A 21,319-nucleotide genomic window follows, 5' to 3' on the forward strand; every position below is an offset into this window, starting at 1 on the left:
AGCATGTAAAGATATATGGCAGACTATGCGCTTGTGTGAGTCAAGCTTAGAAATTAGTACATTGTGCTGTTGGCTGAACTAAATGCCTGTGACCAAGTGCAGAATTTTCCCTGGAAGGGTGTCCTTAAAGCAAAGTTGCAGGGGGAGAGGGGGCAGGAGAATTCCAGGAACATAGAAAGTAGATTTATATCCAATCAGTGTATTGGTTTGTTGAACTGAATAGAGTCTGAAGTCACTGGCACATTTCTAGCATCAGGAAGTCAAAAGATTAAACCAAGTTAAAAGATCCATTTTGTACTCTCTTATTTAGGCAACTGGATATGAAATTTGGGCAAGCTGGCATCCATATAAATTTGCAAAACTATCTTGCAAATAGTTTTGCAAATTTATGTGGATGCCATATATGGATGGGGAAAAGGGTTTTGGTCTGGGCAGTTACTTTGGTTCTTCCGTACTGCTTTTCAGTATGGCAGAGGTATGAATCATGACTACTTCATACCCAGTGATTATATTCTGCTGAAAAGCAGTAATGTAATTCCCTGTCTTGCCTGACTGAAAAATGTAATTCTCACACTGTGCCCCAGATGTTTTCAGTTTTAGGTTTTGCCTGTAGAGCCAGTGAAACTGAATATAGCACTGCTAAGACTGACTACAGGTAGTCCTCACTTAACGACCATTCATTTAGCTACTGTTTGAAGATACGACACTGAAAAAAGTGAATTATAACTGGTCCTCATGCTTACAACTGTCACAGCATCCCTGCAGTCACGTGATCACAATTTGGGTGCTCAGTAACCATTGCGCATTTATGATGGGCTAAGCATCCTCCAATTGCCATTTACAACCTTCCCAGACACCTCCTGACAAGCAGTCAGTGGGGAAGCTGGCAGGAGGTTGCAAGTTGTGGTCATATATTGTCTCGCTTAATGACTCCAGGTGATTCATTTAACAACCGCTGCTGGGACTGCTGTTGCTTAGCAGGGCAAACACATGAAGTTTCGCTTAATGACCACTTCACTTAGTGATGGTGTTGCTGGTCCCAATTAGGGTTGTTAAGCAAGGGCTACCTGTTTTTGAAATCATCTGCAGATCCAGCAGTTAAAGTGGTTTTTTTAAAATCAATCCTTAAAAATAAAGGTGCTTGTTCATCAAAACTGTTAGTAAGGGAAATAGCAATGGATTTTACACTGGAAAAACTATTTTTAGGAGAAAACTGCTTTGTTTATCCCCAAATCAAGTATTTATTTTATTCAATTAATATTTCAAATTTGGTCACTGCCCATCTCCCTAGGAAGTGACTCTTTATAGTTTAAAGCTGCTTGTGAGCAACTCTATCGCATTCATAGGAGTTTGCTGGTTCAAAAACATTTGTAACAAAAATAAATGGAATGTTAATTTATCAGTTAGTGCCATCCACTTGCTCCCATTGGAACAGGCATGAAATGGCTATTGTACAGATCGTCTGGTGCTATGGATCATGAAGAATGGAGTTTGAGATATTAGTCTAATATATTGGGATAAAACGAGATTGGGGAAGGCAACTATATGCGAAGCAGAAGCATTTGGTTCTGTTGACTGGCTCTTAAATTGAGATCAGTATTATGAATGCAGACTTCTGGTTTTGATTCGCTTGTATCTGTCTCAGGACACAACCATCCATCTCTTGGATGAACTTGTCTTTATCTTTGTCAGTCTCAACCATAAATTTATCATTCCATCTTTAAAGTCAAACTTGACAAATCATGGTAAAAATTGGAGTGCTAGATAGTGTCTTTGTACTTCAGTTGTTAAAATTGAAAGCAGTGTTCTCTTCTAATCCACATACCCCCATCTGGCTCAGGAAATTTTGTGCCGGCATGAGCAAACAACCTTTGGCAAAAAACCCAGCTTCCAAACATTTCCTGTTCCAGCTAAAAGTAAACTATTCTTCTGGTATTTCTTCCTTACTATTCCTTGCAGAACTCATCTAGCTCCAAAATATTCTTAGGTCTCTTTGCATGCCCTGCATGTTTGAGATATCACCCAGATTTTGAATTATGTTCAAGTCTGGGGACTTAAAAATCTTTATCTTTCATTCCTGTAAATATTACATAATTAGGTAGGTTTCAGATCATAATCCTACTGAAATATCCACTTGTTTTTCAACTTCTTCATTGGCTTTGGGACATTTAGTTGAATCCATTTTTGCTGTCACGTGGACAGCAGTTACTGTGGCACTGGTTGCCACAGAACCCCAAATATAATAGAGTTGCCTGGAAGCTTAACAGTTGGGAAGGTTTTCTTCAAATGTTTCACTGTTTTTTTTCTCCAAATGAATCTTGTGTGGCTGTGAATGAAGAGTTTAATTTTGGCTGGTGTGGGTCTTCCAGGCTGGTGGCCGTGTTCTGGAAGTTTTGTTTCCTAACGTTTCGCCAGCACTTGTGCTAAAATCAGCAAAAGACAAAAGCGATCCCCTCACCGCCGCAGGAGTATACCGCATACCATGCAGTTGCGGGCAAGTATACATCGGGACCACAAAACGCAGCATCCATACCAGGATAAAAGAACATGAAAGACACTGCAGACTACAGCAACCAGAAAAATCTGCAGTAGCTGAACATGCTCTCAAGCACACTGGACACAAAATCCTATTTGAAAACACAGAGATACTGGACAATCCCAACAGCCACTATACCAGGCTATACCGGGAAGCCATTGAGATTCACAAACACCAGCACAGTTTCAATAAAAAAGAGGAGAGTCTAAAAATCAACAAAACCTGGCTACCAATCCTGAAAAATACAGCCTGCAAAAGGTCAATGAACTCAGCTCAACCACCAGGACATGTGAACAGTTCACACAATGAACTTGCTAATCACCCCCAGCAGCCCCTCGTTAACAATTCAATAGAAGAAAAAACCCTGCCTAATCCCCAGGAAGATACACACAGATTCTGACACCAAAACAAGCAGCCACTCGGTAACCCAACCCCCCCTTCCCCCCCCCCCAGGTCTCTATAAATACCCACAAAAAGGGCCACATCACCCTGGGCACAGAGAGAACTGCTCCTGTCTGTGTTCCTGCACTCTGAAGATGCCGGTCACAGGTGCTGGCGAAACGTTAGGAAACAAAACTTCAAGAACACGGCCACACAGCCCGGAAGACCCACACCAGCCATCGTATGCCGGCCCTGAAAGCCTTCGACAATACAGTTTAATTTTGGTTTATCAGTGGAAAGTGCTTCTAATGTCTAAAACATTTCAGGTTTATCAAGGTTTTATTTTACATACATGGACTATGTATGTAAGAAGTTTGGAGAAAAGATTTCCTTTTGACAATTATCACAGATTGCAGATTGTGGTTATATAAGCCATATTGTACTGTAGTCTGGACCAATATTCCAATGCCAGCTAAATTTGCAGTGATTTGTGAGTTCTGTAATGCAGATCTGACCTACTGGGGGGAGGTTGTAGCAGAGATTTTTCTTGATATTTGACATCATGTCTTGACTTCAACAATTCCATGTAATTTCCATTTTTTAATGCTTCTCACAGCTGCAAATGTTACCTGGAAAAGTTACAGATTTTTAAAAATAATATTCCCCTGCTTTGTAAGAGTGCATTATCTTTACTTTCAAATGCTAAGGCACAGAGCTGCCCATGGTTGCTGAAAGTAGAAAGATCAATACAACCCGAGAGCCTATTTTTTTCACTTATGGAATTGTCTTGCCTGGGTAATTTAAATCTAATGAGTCAATCACATTCCAAGGGCTTATTAACTTTACTCTTAAGAAAAAAAAAAAAAAAGATTAAATCAGCTGGCCAAACTTCTGTGCCTGCTATTGTTTTCTTATTTTAAATTCATACACAATTGCATGTAAATTGTAAGTATGAATTCAGATTTGCTGCATGAAATGTTTAACTTGTAGTATGGAGAGATTGTATCAACTCCTGTTTACTTAGGGTTTCAGTGAAGGGTATGATTTGCTTATACTCATGCATGCAATTGTATATCAGAGCTTGTCACATCATCTTTACTTGGTTCGACACCATGCTATGGAATGGGGCCAAGGAAGGTGGTCACTTTTCCTTTTGTACCAATCCTTTTCTTACACTCTAAATTCTTTAATACTTAATGCGTTTCTTGGCATCAGGCCCCAGCTGTAGCTCCTGGGATGCCAGAAAAAAAAATTGTAGATCCTGCAAGCCCCAGATCTGCCCACCTCAGTGTAGACAAATCTGAGCTGAATGAATGGGCATTTTGTATAAATTAAAAGCGACTTTTAATCTCTATAAAATTAAAGCTAGTCATGTGTTTGCCTTGGAAGGAACTATGAAGTAGCAACAACTAAGTCAGTAATAGATACATTTAAATGGAGTCTGAAAGCATTAAGTCAAAATCAATTCACTGAAGCCCACATCAAGGGAGAAAGCACTTTGGGACTACCTTGTATGACTGTTCAGACATGTTTTATGAGCTTGTTACAGCCTGCAATGTGGGAAGTTTGCCAGGGGGAGGGGTAAGGTGTGGTGCTGAGAACCCTAAAGAGACCATTTCATTAGGTGTACTTTTTATTATATGACAAGCCTGTTGATGATTTAAAAACTTAAAAAGAGAAGCTGTATTTTTATCAGGCCACTGCTCTGCCTGGCAGGGGTTCTTGGCATTTCAGGCAGGAGTTTTAATAACTCTTTGGAGATGCTAAGAATGAACCTGGGACTTTCTATATGCAAAGTGTACCTTATATGTTCCCTCTACTCTCAAACCTGCACACATGGTACAAAAAATCAAGTGCACACAAAATTAAATTACCTCAAAATAATAATACATTTAGGCATCATAAAACTCCAGGCTTGCAAGTTGCAACTTGTGAGGAGTCCTGCACATGCCACCATCTCGGCTTAAGTCAAGCAGTGCAGGTCACTCAGTGCTGCTGTGGGACAGACTTGAGCAGGAGCTCCTGGGGAAGGTACCTTTTGCCCAGGGCTGCAGGCAGCCATCCTGCTCTGGATCATGCCCAGCTGGAGACACAACTGGTGTGGCCTCAGAGCCTCCTGTGCACAAAGGAGCGTCCCCTCCTCCATCCAAAAAAGATTTAATATCTGTTGAGTTTTGGGCAGCAGAAGGTCCATGATCGTTGTTAACTTTATAAACATTTCAATTTTTAATGTTTATCAAACATCCAAAAAAGAATGGGGAAAAAAATGAAAGGGGGACGCTAAGGGCTTTTTTGTGTAATGTTTCTCTTAAACCGTTTCATCACAATATCAAATTCCAAAAAAAATTTTTTTGTTTAAATGTTTACAAAATATTTGTTATTAAACTTGTATGCCACATGACTCCCAACAACGCTAGGTGGCTCACAAGTAAAAAAACATTTTAAAAAATACAATCAAAAATAAAAATAATAGATAAATATAGCAAGATGACAGAACCAGACTGGAATGGAAAAGAATCCAAGGGGGCTTCACTTACCTCTAAAGGCCTGGGAGAACAGCTACATCTTCAAACCCCTTCAAGCACCAGTAGTGTGGGGGCTATCTGGATCTTGGGGGAAACCTCATTGTAGAGGGCAGGTGCTGTTACAGAGGTGCACTTCTGGGGTCCCAAAAAATGGCACTGTTTAATTGAAGGAACCCAGAGCATGCCAACCCTATCAGATTGAATCAGCCAGGCAGATACTATGGGAGACAGCTAGTCCCTCAAGTAATCAGGCCCTATGCCACGTAGGGCTTCATAGATAACAACCAGCACATTGCATTGCACCCAGAAACAAAGTGGCAACCAGTGCAGCTCACAAAGCAAAGGTGTTACATGGGCATACTGAGGCATGCCCATCCCTATCTGTGCCAATGCATTCTGGACCAGCTGAAGCTTCTGGGTGGTCTTCAGGAGCAGTCCCACAAAGAGCACATTGCAACAGTCAAGCTATCAAGTAACCAGGGTGCGAGTGAGTGTCTGAAGGACATATTTGATTGCAATTATTAGTTACCAGTGATTAATGAGTTTATAATCCATAAACATGTACATGTACAGCCAGTGTGGTGTAGCGGTTAAGGAATCAGGCTAGAAACTGGGAGACTGAGTTCTAGTCCTGCCTTAGGTACCTCCCTCTCTCTCAGCCCTAGGAAGAAGGCACTGGTAAGCCACTTCTGAAAATGTTGCCAAGAAAACTGCAGGGGGCAGTTGTCAACAGTCAAAAATGACTTGAAGGCCCAACTTTTAAGTTTGTATGTTACATGCTATTTTACATGTGTATAGTTAGTTTCTATACTTTAATCTAGAAACATATGAACATTTTAACATGTTGCTATTACAGGCATTTGCAATTTACTTGTATATTTATATTGTAGCACCCAAATTTGTACTCAGTTTGGGAAAAGCTGCACAAAACCATTTTTTTCCCCTGTATATGGCATGCCAGAAATTAGAAGGAACATTGGTTCTACGAGTGAGCTATAGTTTGGTTTTGGGTTATGTGTACCAAGTAATGTAGATTGTAGACCATGGCTTATGGCTTAAAATGACATGACATCTTTAAAGAGAGCCTTTGTATGTACATTTGCTGAACCACTTTTCTGTTTTTTCTGTTTATTCAGGCTTGCTTTCTTATAGTGTGACTTTTGAATAGGCAAATTAAAATTAGAGGAAGTTTTTAAAACTGTATCTCTTACTGAAACTTTAATAAAGCTTCTCACAGATGTTCAATAATACCCTAAAGAAAGGAACTCATGTGGATTTTTTACATCAATATTTTGTTTCTCCTGAGAGACTTGTTACAAGACTGTGACAAAATTAGAAATCGTGCTGACAGGGAAAGATGAGAGGTATTTTCCACTTCCACCATGTAATTACTTAAAATAACTGGAGTCACAGAGGACTGTTTAATAGGTCTATTAAGTGGAGCCTGTATTTCACAAGGAATCAGTTATACAGCATGTTGACATGAATAGAAGAATCATTAATTTTTTAAGTGAAGAAGCTGCCTGCCAAAAGAATGCTATGAGAAGATAGGCATTCTGGTTAGATACCATTTTTTATGGCACCAAGGATTTCCAGTGTTTTTGGCAAAGCCCAATTTTCCAGAGCCACGGTCTTCAATGCAGACAAAAAGTTTGTAACTTTCTTCCATTCTCTTTGGGATTTACATTATAGAATTTTCTTTAAAAAATGAATTATGTTCCTACTATGTGCCAACCCCCCCACTTTATATCTATTTAATGAGCTTGCCATACTATTTTCTTTTGGGGACTGGAGTTGCTCACCTTTCATTCTCAAGCTAAGCAACAGCCTTAGCAAACGGCCATGGCCTTTTTGCAGTGAAAGAGTAGCTATTTATAAGGGGGCGGATGGATCAGATATATATAATGAGGTGAACAGATCAGATATATATCAGGAAGCTGTTTCCAGTAAAATCTGTAGCCAACCTATTGATCAGAACTAGAATTTATTTTTTATTGCTAGATCTTTTGGAATGTTTCCACAGTAGTTGCTATCAATGTAACTTATGACAGAGAATTCCATAGCTTAAATAAGAGTCATATGAAATGTTTTCCTGAATCTGTTAGTATTATAGGACACAGCTTGCATAATTTTATATTCCTTTATAAAGTTCTTCTGTTTTTGCCTTTTTTTTCAAGCCACAAGGGACCTTTTCTTACAGGGCTCCAGTAATGTCATCACTTGGTGGTGTCCCTTTTCTGTATCTTCTTCACCTTTGTAAAAACTTTTTGAAGTGTGGTGGCCACAAATGTATACTGTACGGTCAAAACAAATTTAACAGAATGACCAGTGGCAGGTGTTCATTATTCCTGAAAGCCCCCTACTTCATTTTAGTGAAAATTATGTCATTAGCATAATGGCATCAATCAAATGATATAAACTGTCTTATTTGGGTAATGATGCAAATAGCAACAGAATTTTAACCAGTCAAGATCCATTCAAGCAAGGGCCCATTGTGTTCCAAGAGCACATAAAAAGTTTATATAGCAACATTATTCAGTTTTATCTAAATGCTGTTAATCAGATCAGGAATGATTTAAATATTTCTATTAGTAAAAAGAAGCACTGAATGAATTGAAATATGGACTTTATAAAAATTGGAAATGAATATGCAAATAAAGAACTGCCCTATCCATATAGCTGCTGTAGAATTAGGCCTGAAGGGGTCATTTAAGTTATTGAGTCTGATCTGCTACTCAGTGCAGGAATGATTCTTGTCACTACAAAACTATGCATTCAGATGTATGCATAGGTACAGCTAAAAGAATTAGAAGTAATACAAATGGTTTAAGGTTTGTCTGTGTTGTATCAGAATGTTCTCTATCCCTTCTGCCAGTCACTGATGCAGGTGTTAATACATGCATATACTTGGTTGCAGGCATGAGCATATGATGGAGAGGGTCTAGAGAGCCACTTTGGTGTAGTAGTTACAGTGCTGGCCTAGAAATCAGGAGACGGTGAGTTCTAGGCCTGCCTTAGGCATGAAAGCTGGCTGGGTGACTTTGGGCCAGTCACTCTCTTTCAGCCCCATCCACCTCAAGGGGTTGCTGTTGTGGGGAAAATAGGAGGCAGGAGCATTAGGTAAGTTCACCACCTTGAGTTATATATATAAAAAAGGGATGATAATAATAATAATAGTTGGCTAGAACTGGCCTGCAGGTAAGTTTTAAATGAGACTTTAATAAACAGGTGAGTGACCTTGCCTATTTCTAATTCAATCCTATGTAGATTTGGTTTCTAAGCAGTCTTCACTTCAGACTATTCACTGAGGTTTGCTACACAAAAATAGCAAGTTGGCCACTATGGTAGAAAACTTATTCCCTCTGACAATTAGCAATTCCCACTGGAACAGAGAGTGGCAAAGCAAGCCTCTTAACTAAGAAAAAGGGGGGAAGCAATGCAGTCCAGAGAGCACAAAGTCAAATAGCAAGTCCCCTCTTCCAAGTGGCAGTGCTGCCTTAAAAGCCTTTGGCCAATAATAACCCTGGCAAGGCTCAAAAATAAGATATTCTTTGCCTGTTGCTACAGTTTCTGCTTTTGACAAAACAAAAATCTAGTTTGTACACTGCACTGTAAACTCAACTACAAAGCCCCAAATGATTTTGGCCAGTTTTAAAATTTAACTGCATCTGGGAATTGTCAGCTTTTGTTCTTTCAAGCTATATTTTTGAGGGAAATTAAGAAAGCAATTGGAGAGAACGTTTGAGAAGGTATTTTGATGAAGTGCCAATCATGGAAGAAGTAATATTCAATGAAATGCAGAAAGGGTGCCCAAGAGCCTGGATTTGCATCATTTCATGGATTTGGGGATTATTCCTTGATTTACAGGTATGAATAACCTCAGTGAAGATGGACAGAAACTTGGATCTGCTTAAGAGTTTCTGAGTGCAAATATGTCAAAACTATTGAAGCTGAGATCCCTTAAAAGTAAGCTGTACCAAATTCAGTAGGATCTGCTTCTAAAAAGACATGATTTGGAATTGCAGTGTCAAATGCAGTTATATTGAACCATGTTTTGATACACACACACACACAGTACTGTGCAAAAGCTTTAGGCAGGTGTGAAAAAATGCTGTAAACTAAGAACGCTTTCAAAAATATATATTGTAATTGTTTATCACTTTACAAAATGCAAAGTGAAGGAACAGAAGAAAAAGCTAAATCAAATCAATATTTGGTGTGACTACCCTTTGGCTTCAAACCAGCATCAATTCTTACACTTGCAGACTTTGTATACTTGCACAAAGTCAGGGATCTTGTAGGATTAGAGTCAGGTGTATGATTAACCAATTATACCAAGCAGGTGCTAATGATCATCAATTTCATATGTAGGTTGAAACACAGTCATTAACTGAAACAGAAACAGCTGTGTAGGCTTAAAACTGGGTGAAGAACAGCCAAACTTGGCTACTAAGGAGGTTGTGGAAGAGAGTTTCAGGTCACAGGTCATTCACCATGGCAAGACTGAGCACAGCAACAAGACACAAGGTAGTTACATTGCATCAGCAAGGTCTCTCCCAGACAAAAATTTCAAAGGAGACTGGGGTTTCAAGATGTGTTCAAGCTCTTTTGAAGAAGCACAAAGTAACGGGCAACGCTGAGGACTGTAGACGCAGTGGTCGGCCAAGGAAACTTAATGCAGCAGATGAAAGACACATCATGCTTACTTCCCTTCGACATTGGAAGATGTCCAGCAGTGCCATCAGCACAGGACTGGGGGAAATGAGTGGGACTCAGGTACACCCATCTACTGTCTGGAGAAGTCTGGCCAGCAGTGGTCTTCATGGAAGAATTGCGCCCAAAAAGCCATACCTCCGATGTGGAAACCAAGCTAAGCAACTCAACTATGCATGAAAACACAGGAACTGGGGTAAAGAAAAATGGCAGCAGGTGCTCTGGACTGATGAGTCCAAATTTGAAATATTTGGCTGTAGCAGGAGGCAGTTTGTTTGCTGAAGGGCTGGAAAGTGGTATAATGAATGTCTGCAGGCAACAGTGAAGCATGGTGGAGGTTCCTTGCAGGTTTGGGGCTGCATTTCTGCAAATGGAGTTGGAGATTTGGTCAGGATCAATGGTGTCCTCAATGCTGAGAAATACAGGCAGATACTTATCCATCATGCCATACCATCAGGGAGGCATGTGATTGGCCCCAAATTTATTCTGCAGCAGGACAATGACCCCAAACATACAGCCAATGTCATTAAGAACTATCTTCAGCGTAAAGAAGAACAAGGAGTCCTGGAAGTGATGGTTTGGCCCCCACAGAGCCCTGATGTCAACATCATCGAGTCTGTCTGGGATTACATGAAGAGACAGAAGGATTTGAGGCAGCCTACACCCACAGGAGATCTGTGGTTATTTCTCCAAGATGTTTGGAACAACCTACCTGCTGAGTTCCTTCAAAAACTGTGTGCAAGTGTACCTAGAAAAATTGATGCTGTTTTGAAGGCAAAGCGTGGTCGCACCAAATATTGATTTGATTTGAATTTCTCTTATGTTTGCGCACTCTGCTTTTTGTAAATTGATAAACATAAACAATTACAATATATATTTTTGAAAGCATCCTTTACAGCTTTTTTTCACAACTGCCTAAAACTTTGTACAGTACTGTATATTTAAACTGACTTAGAATTACATTAAAGAATTCCTGATAGTAGAGTTTCATGCCAATGTTCCTGAACTGGTTCCTGTACTTTGCAACAACAGCAGCAATAATTAACAGAGATTCCACTATATTCTAAGAACTGTAATATAATAAATAAATTAAGATGCTTCTTCCTTGCTTAAATTCATTATAACAAAGAGATATACAGTGGTAAAAACATTAAAGACAGCATAAATATCAGCCAATATCATTGGAAAGAAAAGAGAATGGTATTGCTATAGAGCCATCTGTAAATTCTACAGCATGTATCAGTTGTCTCCCATGGGGAGGTCTGCATATATGGTAACTATCAGAGAAGTAGCTGTCACAGAAGTTCCTTATTTAATGGAGTTGCCCGTCCATTTGGAACATGCATGGTATATTCATTAATTAAAGCTGATGTATTTTTAAGCATCTCGTGGAACATGTCCATAGTTTTTCTGTAATTACTTCGTTGCAGTACAAAGGGGCGGAAAAGGTTCAGTGGTTCTGCCTTTCGGAACTCCACTGGTACACCCAGTTCCTGTGGCAGATTCCTGTTTCCAATGAAAAAGTGGTAAAGCCTTTTTTCTTGCAAGCTTTTCTCCAAAAAGTTGAGTACATCTTGCAGCCTGGCCTCTAGACAGTCAGAAGCCCAAGCTGAACTAGGATGGATCTGTAGCAAATGCAGCATTACTGTTTTCAAATGATAGTTTGTCAGGCTACTTGGTTCTGTTAGACTGCACTGCTTTCCATGAAGGAAAGACAGAATCTGGAGGCAACTGAGGTGGCAAGGATTAGCAGGCAAAGTTTTGGAAATAAACTGGATATATCTCTTCTCATACACAGTAAAGGTGAGAAACCAGTGAGTGCTGCTAGTGAAACTCTCTGCCAAGCTGTTGAATGGAAAGTGAGAGATAAAATATACATCAGAATCTGCATATTGTACCACAGGCCTGAGGTTGAATGTGATGGTCTTTCCAGACCTGAACTTGATTTTCAGGGCCCCAGGAGTATCCAGGTGATTGAAAATAAGACTGAACTCATACTTGTGTGCAATTTTATTCCATCCCTTGGTAAGTGCAATCTGGAACCATGTCATAACCTGGTCAGAGTCAAGATATTGAGTGTCTTTGAAGCAAAGGAGATCTTCCATATGGCTATTCTGCTTAGATTGATTCACTCTGCTATGAAGCAGACACAGTAAATCTTCCCCCAGCTTAGTTTTACCACAGATACAACTTGATGAGTTCTCATCTGCCCGGAGGATCTTTATCATACCACAACTTTCTTTGTCTGATGGAACAGACTCTCCTGAACACCAGGTCTCAAACTGGAAACAGTACGGCTCTGGAGGAGTAAAGGGGACAATGAAATCACAAGTGAAAGGCTTGTAAGCTCTCCAGTTTTCATACATGCTCCCAACTCCTATAGACTCCTCCACTTCCATGTCAGTATCTCGGTTACACACACTTCTCAAAGCTTCTAACAAGTCATCTGCAAAGCCTTCCACAAGTTCTCGGTTCCTAGCAATATCACTTGTCACATTCTGGAGGCATCTTTCATAAAAACTGACCAATGTGACTTTGTCTGGTAGGATAAAACCCTTGAATGTTTTTCCCAGGACATTAATTTCATCATCTTCATTGGTATAATCTTGCCAGTTCCCTTCCTGGTAATCCTGCCTCCAGAATTCAATCAGAAGGAAGACTATCATGGACAAAGCAGTCCAGAAATTCCAAGAAAGTGAATCATGGTCATGCTGTTTTTCTGGCCCAGTCTTTTCCTCTGAAGAATCTAGTGAAACTTCTTGTGCTTCTAACTCTTGCTCCAGTTTCAGCTGCTCTAACCTCAGGTTCTCCTCACGCTCTTTCATCTTTTTGATGAGTTCCTCTGCGTTTTCAAAAACTGTGACATTTTCCTTTGGGAAGAGGAGTGGATGGTTGATAATTGCTGTGATTACCACCAAGCACACCCGGAAGAATCCTGCTGGCATAGTAAAATCTTACCTGTGAGAGAGACAAAGAAATACAGTCAGCCTTGCTAATAATATATATGGAGTCCTTGGTGCTCTCTGAGCTTGGTTGTTTGCTTGCAGAGGTTTCATTACCTGCCTAGGTAACATTATCAGTGCCCTGATGCAGTGCACTGATGTTACCTACTCAGGTAATGAAATGTCTGCAAACAAACAACCAAGCTCAGAGAGCACCAAGGACTCCACAGTTCAACCCTGAGCTACATATATTATCTGCTATTGGAATATGAATCTCTCTCTCCCCCCCCTCTGGATAACAGGAAGTGACATTGCTGAGGCCCTATAGCAATCTTCATTTGCCTGCTCCCTGTAAACGTGTTAGGACGGCATCTCCAGAATTGGTAGCTGGGAATTTTTGAGCTTTAGTTCTAGAATACCTGGATGATGGCAGGCTGGGTAGGTTTCTATCTGGCGCAGGATACTTAATCTGTTGACTATCCTTGTTCTGATTTTATGGAGGGAGCTGCCTTCCCAGAGGAAGCGGATTATTTGGACCCATTTCAGATGGTTTGATGATGGGGTTTTGGATGGAGATGGCATTGAAGTGCTTGTTGATGACCTGGGGTAGAGCTGGGATGGGGTTGGTGTGTCCGGGCTTTCGATACTGTCAATCATGATATTTTTTTGGATTGGCTTCAGGGCTTGGAGGTGGGAAGCACTGTTTTATGGTGGTTCCCCTCCTTTCTCTGTGGCCAGTTTCAATCCAGGTTGACAAGTGGGGGGAGATCATGGCCATAGTCCCTCACTTGTGGGGTGCCTCAGAGCTTGACCTCTCTCCTGTTCTATTTAACATCTACATGAAACTGCTGGGTGAGGTTATCTGCTGCTTTGGGGTCAGGCATCATCAATATGTAGATGATATCCAGTAGTATATCTTGACCCCTGGCCAGCTGAGTGATGCAGTCAAAGTCCTGGCCCAGTGCCTGGAGGCTGTGTGATTCTGGATGGGGAGAAACAACTCAATTAAGACCAAGTGGCTATGTCTGTTGGGCCCTTGGATCTGGAGGTATTGCATTGCTGACTCTGGGTGGCCTATAAATTAAATAAATATGTAGGGTCTTAACTTTCTTGGTTCTGAGTTATTCACTCTTAAATGCAACCTTGATGTGGTAGTTACAGTATTTCCATGGCAACAAGAGAGGGCCATGGTAGTACAAGTTTCCTTTATTTACAAGCATATGACATACAGATGTGTAACCTGGGTTTGTACATGTGTGTATGTATGTACATAAGTATGTATGTGTGTGTATATCTATATATCTATATATAAAATCTGTATAGCCACCCATCTCACAAGAAGTGACTCTGCACAGCTTACAACAAATAAAAAACAATTATATGAATACAATCATTATAAAAAATAAATACAATCATTATTAAAAGTTTGTATTAAAAAGTAAGATATACAAACCACAGGAATGGAGAGAGAGAGAATATAACAATAATCAGCAATGAAGCCACCTTAAGATGTTATTGGTTTCCTGGGTCCCCCAAGCCTAGCAACATAAGCACCAACAGGGATGGGGCTAACCTACTAGACTTTGTGGGGCAAATGTTCCATAAGGCAGGCGCCATGGTAGAGAAAGCCCACCTCCTGGGGCCCACCAAATGTAAGTCCCTGGCAGATGGTACTCGAAGCATGCCTTCTCTGCCGGATCTAATGGGATGGGCTGATGTAATTGGGGAGAAGCGGTCCCTCAGATAACCTGGCCTCATGCCATGAAGGGCTTTAAAGGTTAAAACCAGCACCTTGAATTGGACCCAGAATCAAAATGGCAACCAATGCAGCTCGTGGAGCAGAGGTGTGACATGTGCTGTTCTGGAAGCACACATAACTGCCTGCGCTGTTGCATTCTGTACCAGCTGAAGCTTCCGGATACTCTTCAATATTCCAATCTGGAGGTGACTTGGTTGAGAGAACTACATCTCCAGAGGCTACTGATCAAGCATCATATTCAGATCCAAGATAATTTCCATTATATAGTGATTGCTCGTTAGTAACAAGAACAGCACATACTAAAAGCTGTCAGTTTGTCAAACTGTGACTATAGCATGAATGGGCAAATGTGGCCTAGGTGTGATCAACAGAACTGTGGGAAGACCTGCTTGTTTTCCAGCTGCCAACAGAAAACAGATAGCTGGCTGCTTCCTGCCAGCTCTTAATGATAGGAAAATAGTAATCTTTAAATCGTAGTTCTACTGTCCTCAGATGTACTCTGTGTGAAAGAGACTGTGGCACAGATACATGTGTGAATTCATATAATTCCTGATATTGTAACCAGAGTAGTTTTCCTGGTTAAAAGGTTTGATCACTTTTGGGGTATACCTCTACAGGTCAAAAGTGGCCTAGGAATTGGTCTTAGAAACAAAGTTGAATTCAGGACTCTGCAGTGCATCTCAGACAAGAGCCTAGTCACTGTATCTTGCTATAGCTGATGTTTTTTTGTTTTTTTTCAAGGATGGCTTCACAAACACGTGGTTTAGTACAGGTAGTCCTTGACTTACGACCATTCATTTAACAACCATTCAAAGTTACAATGGTGCTGAAAAAAGTGACTTACAACCAGTCCTTGCACTTACAACCATCCCAGCATCCCCATGGTCATGTTATTAAAATTCAGACACTTGGCAACCAGTATGTATTTACAACAGTCGCAGTGTCCTGGGGTCACACAATCGCCATTTGCAACCTTCCCAGGGGGGTTTCTGACAAGCAAAGTCAATGGGGGAAGCTGGATTTGCTTAACAATGGCATGATTCACTTAACAACCACAGCAAAAAAGGTTGTAAAATCAGGCGTATTTCACTTAACAACCTTATTGTTGAGTGACAGAAGTTCCAGTCCCAACTGTCAAAGACTACCTGTAGTTTCAATTATCTAAACAAGTAGCTAAATATATCCTTGTGGCCAAATCTACCTTCCCCAAAGCTGAGAGAGACAGAAGAGATCCCTCAAGGGAAATTACCATTACTTTGGAGTTGCCTCAACTGTGCAAATAAGAACAATGAATAATCTTCTTTGCCACCTTCTCTTATTTCAGTATTACTATTAGAATACCCTCAAATTTACTATCAGAGTACATGATAGAATACAGAGCCAGTGTAATATAATAATTAAGCTGCTGGATTAGGGCTGGGGACACAAAGTTCAAATCCACCATGACTATGGTAACATACTAGATCACTGCTTCTCAATTCAACCTACTTCACAGGGTTGTGTTCTGGGGACAAGTGTCCTCCCCATCTTGGAACCAGACAGGATATAATTATAACAAACAAACAAAAATGTCAACACCAAACCCATACAAAGATTTAGACATCTTCCACCGAGTCAGTATCAAGTCATGAATTTCTTATTAAAATGCAGCATAGCTCTTTACTTAATAAAATTACAGATTTCCACTACCAAATAGGTCTCACCTCTGTATTCCAACAGTGCTATGTTTACTATGGAAAGAACATTTGGGAGTTGGTGCAGTTATCCATTATTGGCTGGCTTTACCCCAGTCTGTGCCAACTTGCCACACATGGATGTGCTGGAACAATAATTCTCGGAATCCCCAACCAGAATGGCCAGTTCCCAGAGTTGCAGCCCCAGATGCCAGTTTGGGGAAGGCTGCTCTATGCCATGTGACTTCTCCCAGAAGAGCACAGGAAGGCAGTCTATCAAACTGGATAAATTATGGAAGAAATTCACGATTTCTACAACTGGGAACCAGAATTCAGACCACTATATATAAAGAAGGGCTAAATAAACCTGCTCTTGCAGCTCCTGAGAAGTAAGAAAACCAGATTTACTTGTTATATGACTGGTAGGCTGAATTTTCCTAGAGGAACCACAAATTGTAGAAGAGTCATAGACTATTCCAAACTAAGTTATCAGAATTCTGCAGGCAGGAGCTTGCAAACTACATTTTAACAATGAGCAGAGAGAACTGGAACAAAAATGAATGTGACCTGTTGCAATGATATATGTCAGATCTTCATATAATAATAGGTGGGGAAAAGTTAGTTTTTGACGAAGAATTTGAAGGGAGATTGAGCTAAATGTCATAAATTCGATGATCCAGGAAGGGGCCTGAAGCATAAAGAGAAGCCAGAGAGCAGGGCTATTAATTTGAAACAGGTTTAACAACAGTTAGAAGAAGTTGTCCATTAGCAATCATATAATGACCTCTAAATGATCACTAGCAAAAGTATACTGACCCAGGGTGGGGCATGCTAGTTGGTGGCTTAGAAAACAAAGACAAGAAATGTGTATGAAATGTCCGAGGATGCGGGAAATTAGTGTGTAAATTTGAGCAGAGGGTACCACAAAGTAAAAGATTATGTGTTCAAATTCAGCTGCCTGGAATGGAGCCCAAGTCTATCATCTGTCTAGCTTATGTTGCATTATAAGGTCTTCTTGCATTATACAGATAACAGTACCTTTATATATGCCATGTGCCTTCTGAAGCAGAACGCTTCACTCTGCAGTGTAGCAAGCTTGGCTTGGCACAGTACTTTTAAATACAAGCAGCAGCCAAGCTAGTGCAAGTTATGTCCAGCCCCTGGTTATCAATGGAGACCGAGTGGAGGGGTGGCCAGTTTTAAGTTTCTGGGTGTTACTATAAAGGAGGACTTGACCTGGGGTGCTCATATTGCAGCCTTGGTTAAGAGGGCCCAGCAGAGATTATACTACCTGAGACTTCTCAGGAAACAATAACTGAATGAAAAACTGCTGGTGACCTTCTACTGCCATACCATTGAGAGCATTTTAACCTACTGCATCTGTGTATGGTTTGCTAACTGCACAGTGGCAGATAGGAAAGCGCTCCAGAAGGTTACCATCACTGCCCAGAGGATCGTTGGTTGCCCTCTCCCCTCTTTGGAAGAACTTTATAGTTCCCGCTGCCTTAAGAAGGCTCAAAACATTCTTAAGGATCCATCCCACCCGGGACATTCTTTTTTTGAACTATTACCATCTGGCAGACAGTACAGGATAATGAAAACAAGGACGAATAGGCTGAAGAATAGCTTCTATCCTAGAGCTGTAACTATACTGAATTCTATCGTATAGTGCAGTATTAATGCAGCATCAGGGGTTGTGCAATATGGAATGTGAAGGTTGTGTTATTTGTGTTTTATGTGTGTTATGTGTTTTATGTGTTCTATGGTTTTTATATTTTTAAAGCTGCACTGGGATGGCATTTAATTTCATTGTACAAGTAGTACAATGACAATAAAGATTTCTATTCTATTCTATTCTTGATTCTGGATTCGGTCTGGGGACATCTAGGTTCAGATCCACTCTCAGCCACCTAATTTCACTAAGAGAGCTGGGCTGCTTGCTATTCTCAGCCCAGCCTACCTCATACGGTTGTTTTGGAGAAAAATTAGATGAAGTACTGGCAAATACAGGAACTTGAAATCCTGGGCAAATTATGGGATATAATCCATAAATGTAAACAAGAATTAGGCCTCCTTTGCTTTGAACATATAAAACATATATAAAAAAGAAAAACAAACCAAAAAAACCTGTTTCTGATTTGGGATAATTCTTCATAAGACATCCAGGAAAAAAGAGATACATAATTTAAAGGACATCTATCTCTTTCCCTCCACCCAGTGTCATTGAGGATTTAAAAAACTAAGCCAGAAATTACGCAGCCAGCCTGCACCTTTATCTGTTCACAAGCAATCTCCAGGATTTCCTTTTCTGGGCTGTTTTAAAAATAGAACAGTATGCGCATTTTGAGAACCAAATACAACAAGGCACAGAGCCAGCAACCAGGCTTTGGTGTTGAAATGCTAACTGGAGCCATACAGAAGACTCTTAAGAGACATGAGAAAACCTGCTATCCTCTCTGAGGCACCCTGGTCTCTGACCTGACCAAATGCACGTGGCTTGTGATCAGGAGGAGGCGCTGTGTCTAATTAATAAAATATTATTAAATAATTTAAATAAAGATCAGAGGGCAGGTTTTCACAGCCATTTATTGGTGAAATGACTTTGGGGTAAAGCTGCGAGACACAATGAATGTAAGCTAACATTTTGCAAGTGACTATCAATCTATATTAATTGCCTCACACAGCATTACCCCAAATTCATTTTACCAAAACATATAGATAATTGTACATCATTAACATAGTGATGTGAAAAACAACATGCTTTTAAAAAGGCCCAGAAGTAGCCCTTCACAAGCTCTTGGGTACCCTCTCAGAGCCAGTGTTGGAGCTCTGGAGGCTGATTGTCTTGGGGGACTTCAATGCCCATGCCTTGGGAGAGAGGTAGCATGAAGCTTGTGATTTCATGGCCTACAGGGTGATCATGGGCTTGTTCCAGATCTTTGCTTTAACCTACACTGGAAGGCACACACTTGTGTTTTTTTTTTACTTTGGAGCTGAGACATGTTATGAAAGGTCATATTCTTGTTTAACAGCTGCCTTCAACCTTCCCTCTGCAAGGGTGATGGACCCTTTTGGTTTGCCCCAGATGCATGATGGATTCTAATGGGTACATGAAGGTGCTTGGGGTTCTCCTGACAACTTGGTGGGAAGTTTTGTTTTTTGGTGCATTTTTGGAAAATGGAGACTACCAGAGTGCCTGATAAGAGTGCTCCTGCAAAGACCTCTGCCCACAGCAATCCCAAGCAGCTTTTTAATTTACTAAACAGCTCAGGGAAATGAAGTAATTGAAAAGATGCCTAGAGCGACAGTGGCAGAAAACCAAAAAGAATGTGACTGAGCACTGGTAACAGCTCATCTTAGAGCCTACACAATTCTGATAAGGGCAGTAAAGCATCATTTTTTCTCCACACTTTGTCTCCACACTCCTGCATGGCAGCTCTTTCAGTTACCGAGGCTCTTTGAGGGAAAAATGAGCAGGATAAGGCCTTGAGGCCCACTGGATGGTTTTGTGGGTTTCTTGATGGACATTTGCATTGGGTTAGATGCAAGCTGGACAGAATTCAATGTAGTGAGGCTAGATCTTGGGATATTATCTGGGATTCTTTTGAATTACTACACCTGAGGAAGTGGACGGGGTTTTCTGCAGCACGGTTCTGCCATCTGTACCTTGGATAAAAGATGTTCTTGGATCCTTTGGGCAGCCAGGTGGTGTAATGGGAAGAAGAAATAACCTTGAGGAACAGGAAGAAGAGCTACAAACTAGGCAATGACAGATAAATCTCAGTCCAGGGTAGAAATGTAATTTGAGAAAGCATCTCAGACAAGACCCTTCCTAGTCCTCATGTAGACAGAGGAAGGGAGAGGGAAGCACATTCAGACTTGCAAGGTTCTGTTACTATAACCTTGTAATAAAAGTAACATTAGCATGTGTAACTTTGGTTTCCTAGTCTGGTCTACCTTGGAGGGCTGACACGTAGTAAGTATCTAGGAACATCCATTCTAGTAATTATTCTAGATGGCGCCATGCCCCTCCTCCCAAGTAGTCATCTCTGGACTCAGGACTATCACTTAAACAGCAGGTGAAAGCCATGGCTGGCAGGCCTTTGCTGATGCACCAGTAATGACCCTATTTAAACCAGAACACCCTAATCTTATCAACTCATGCTTTGATTACCACCTGGCTGGATTACTATAATGTGCTCTATGTGGGGTAGCTTTTGGAGATGACCCAGAAGCTACAAGTGGTCCAGAATATGAAAACAAGATTACTGATATGTCAGTCTGCACTATTGCTGCACTGACCAATAGGTTTCTCAACCCAATTCAAAGTGTAATTTATTTATTAATGACTTAAATGGTCTTACATGGTATAGCACAGGTTGACATGCAGCACCGCCTTGCTAGAATTGAATCCATCTGACCAGAGAAAACATCTTGGGGAAGTCTGTTAAGAGTCCCCACTCTACTGAAGTTAGGGGAACATGGATGACAAGACAGTCCCTCCATGGCAGTCCCCACTTTGGAACTCCCTACCCCGAGCTCCATAAAGCCTTTTCCCTCCTGGCATTTATAAGATAACTGTGGACAGTTTTACTGAGTTTTCATCACTAGTTAAATGTTATTGAGGTACATATGTGGGGGGGATTAATTTATTACTGTTCATGTTTTTAAAGGTTTTTAATCCGTCCATCCATCTCCATTACTCATGAATTTCACAAGTTAAGTAGGAAGATGATATCATCTGAAACTGAAAATACTGAAAGGTCCATGAATATGGAGTCTTTGATGCA

The 21,319-nt window shown here is 40.7% G+C and overlaps 1 protein-coding gene across 2 annotated transcripts in view; it reads right to left on the bottom strand.

Annotated features, from left to right (window-relative positions):
• Positions 1–15: 15 nt before the first annotated feature.
• The window catches only part of ITPRIP (inositol 1,4,5-trisphosphate receptor interacting protein), a 36,450-nt gene continuing 15,146 nt past the window's right edge, over positions 16–21,319 (bottom strand). For both annotated transcript variants that reach the window (XM_088132513.1, XM_088132512.1), the window contains one exon: positions 16–13,113. In XM_088132513.1, coding sequence (XP_087988639.1) covers positions 11,451–13,100 — 1,650 coding nt within the window. In that variant the 5' untranslated portion in view covers positions 13,101–13,113 and the 3' untranslated portion in view covers positions 16–11,450. The remainder of the gene's footprint in view (positions 13,114–21,319) is intronic.

The sequence above is a fragment of the Python bivittatus genome, unplaced genomic scaffold (genome assembly GCF_059951505.1).
Source record: "Python bivittatus isolate LINGU-HERP-01145 unplaced genomic scaffold, Pbiv_v1 ctg000980_np1212, whole genome shotgun sequence".
Lineage (NCBI taxonomy): Eukaryota > Metazoa > Chordata > Lepidosauria > Squamata > Pythonidae > Python > Python bivittatus.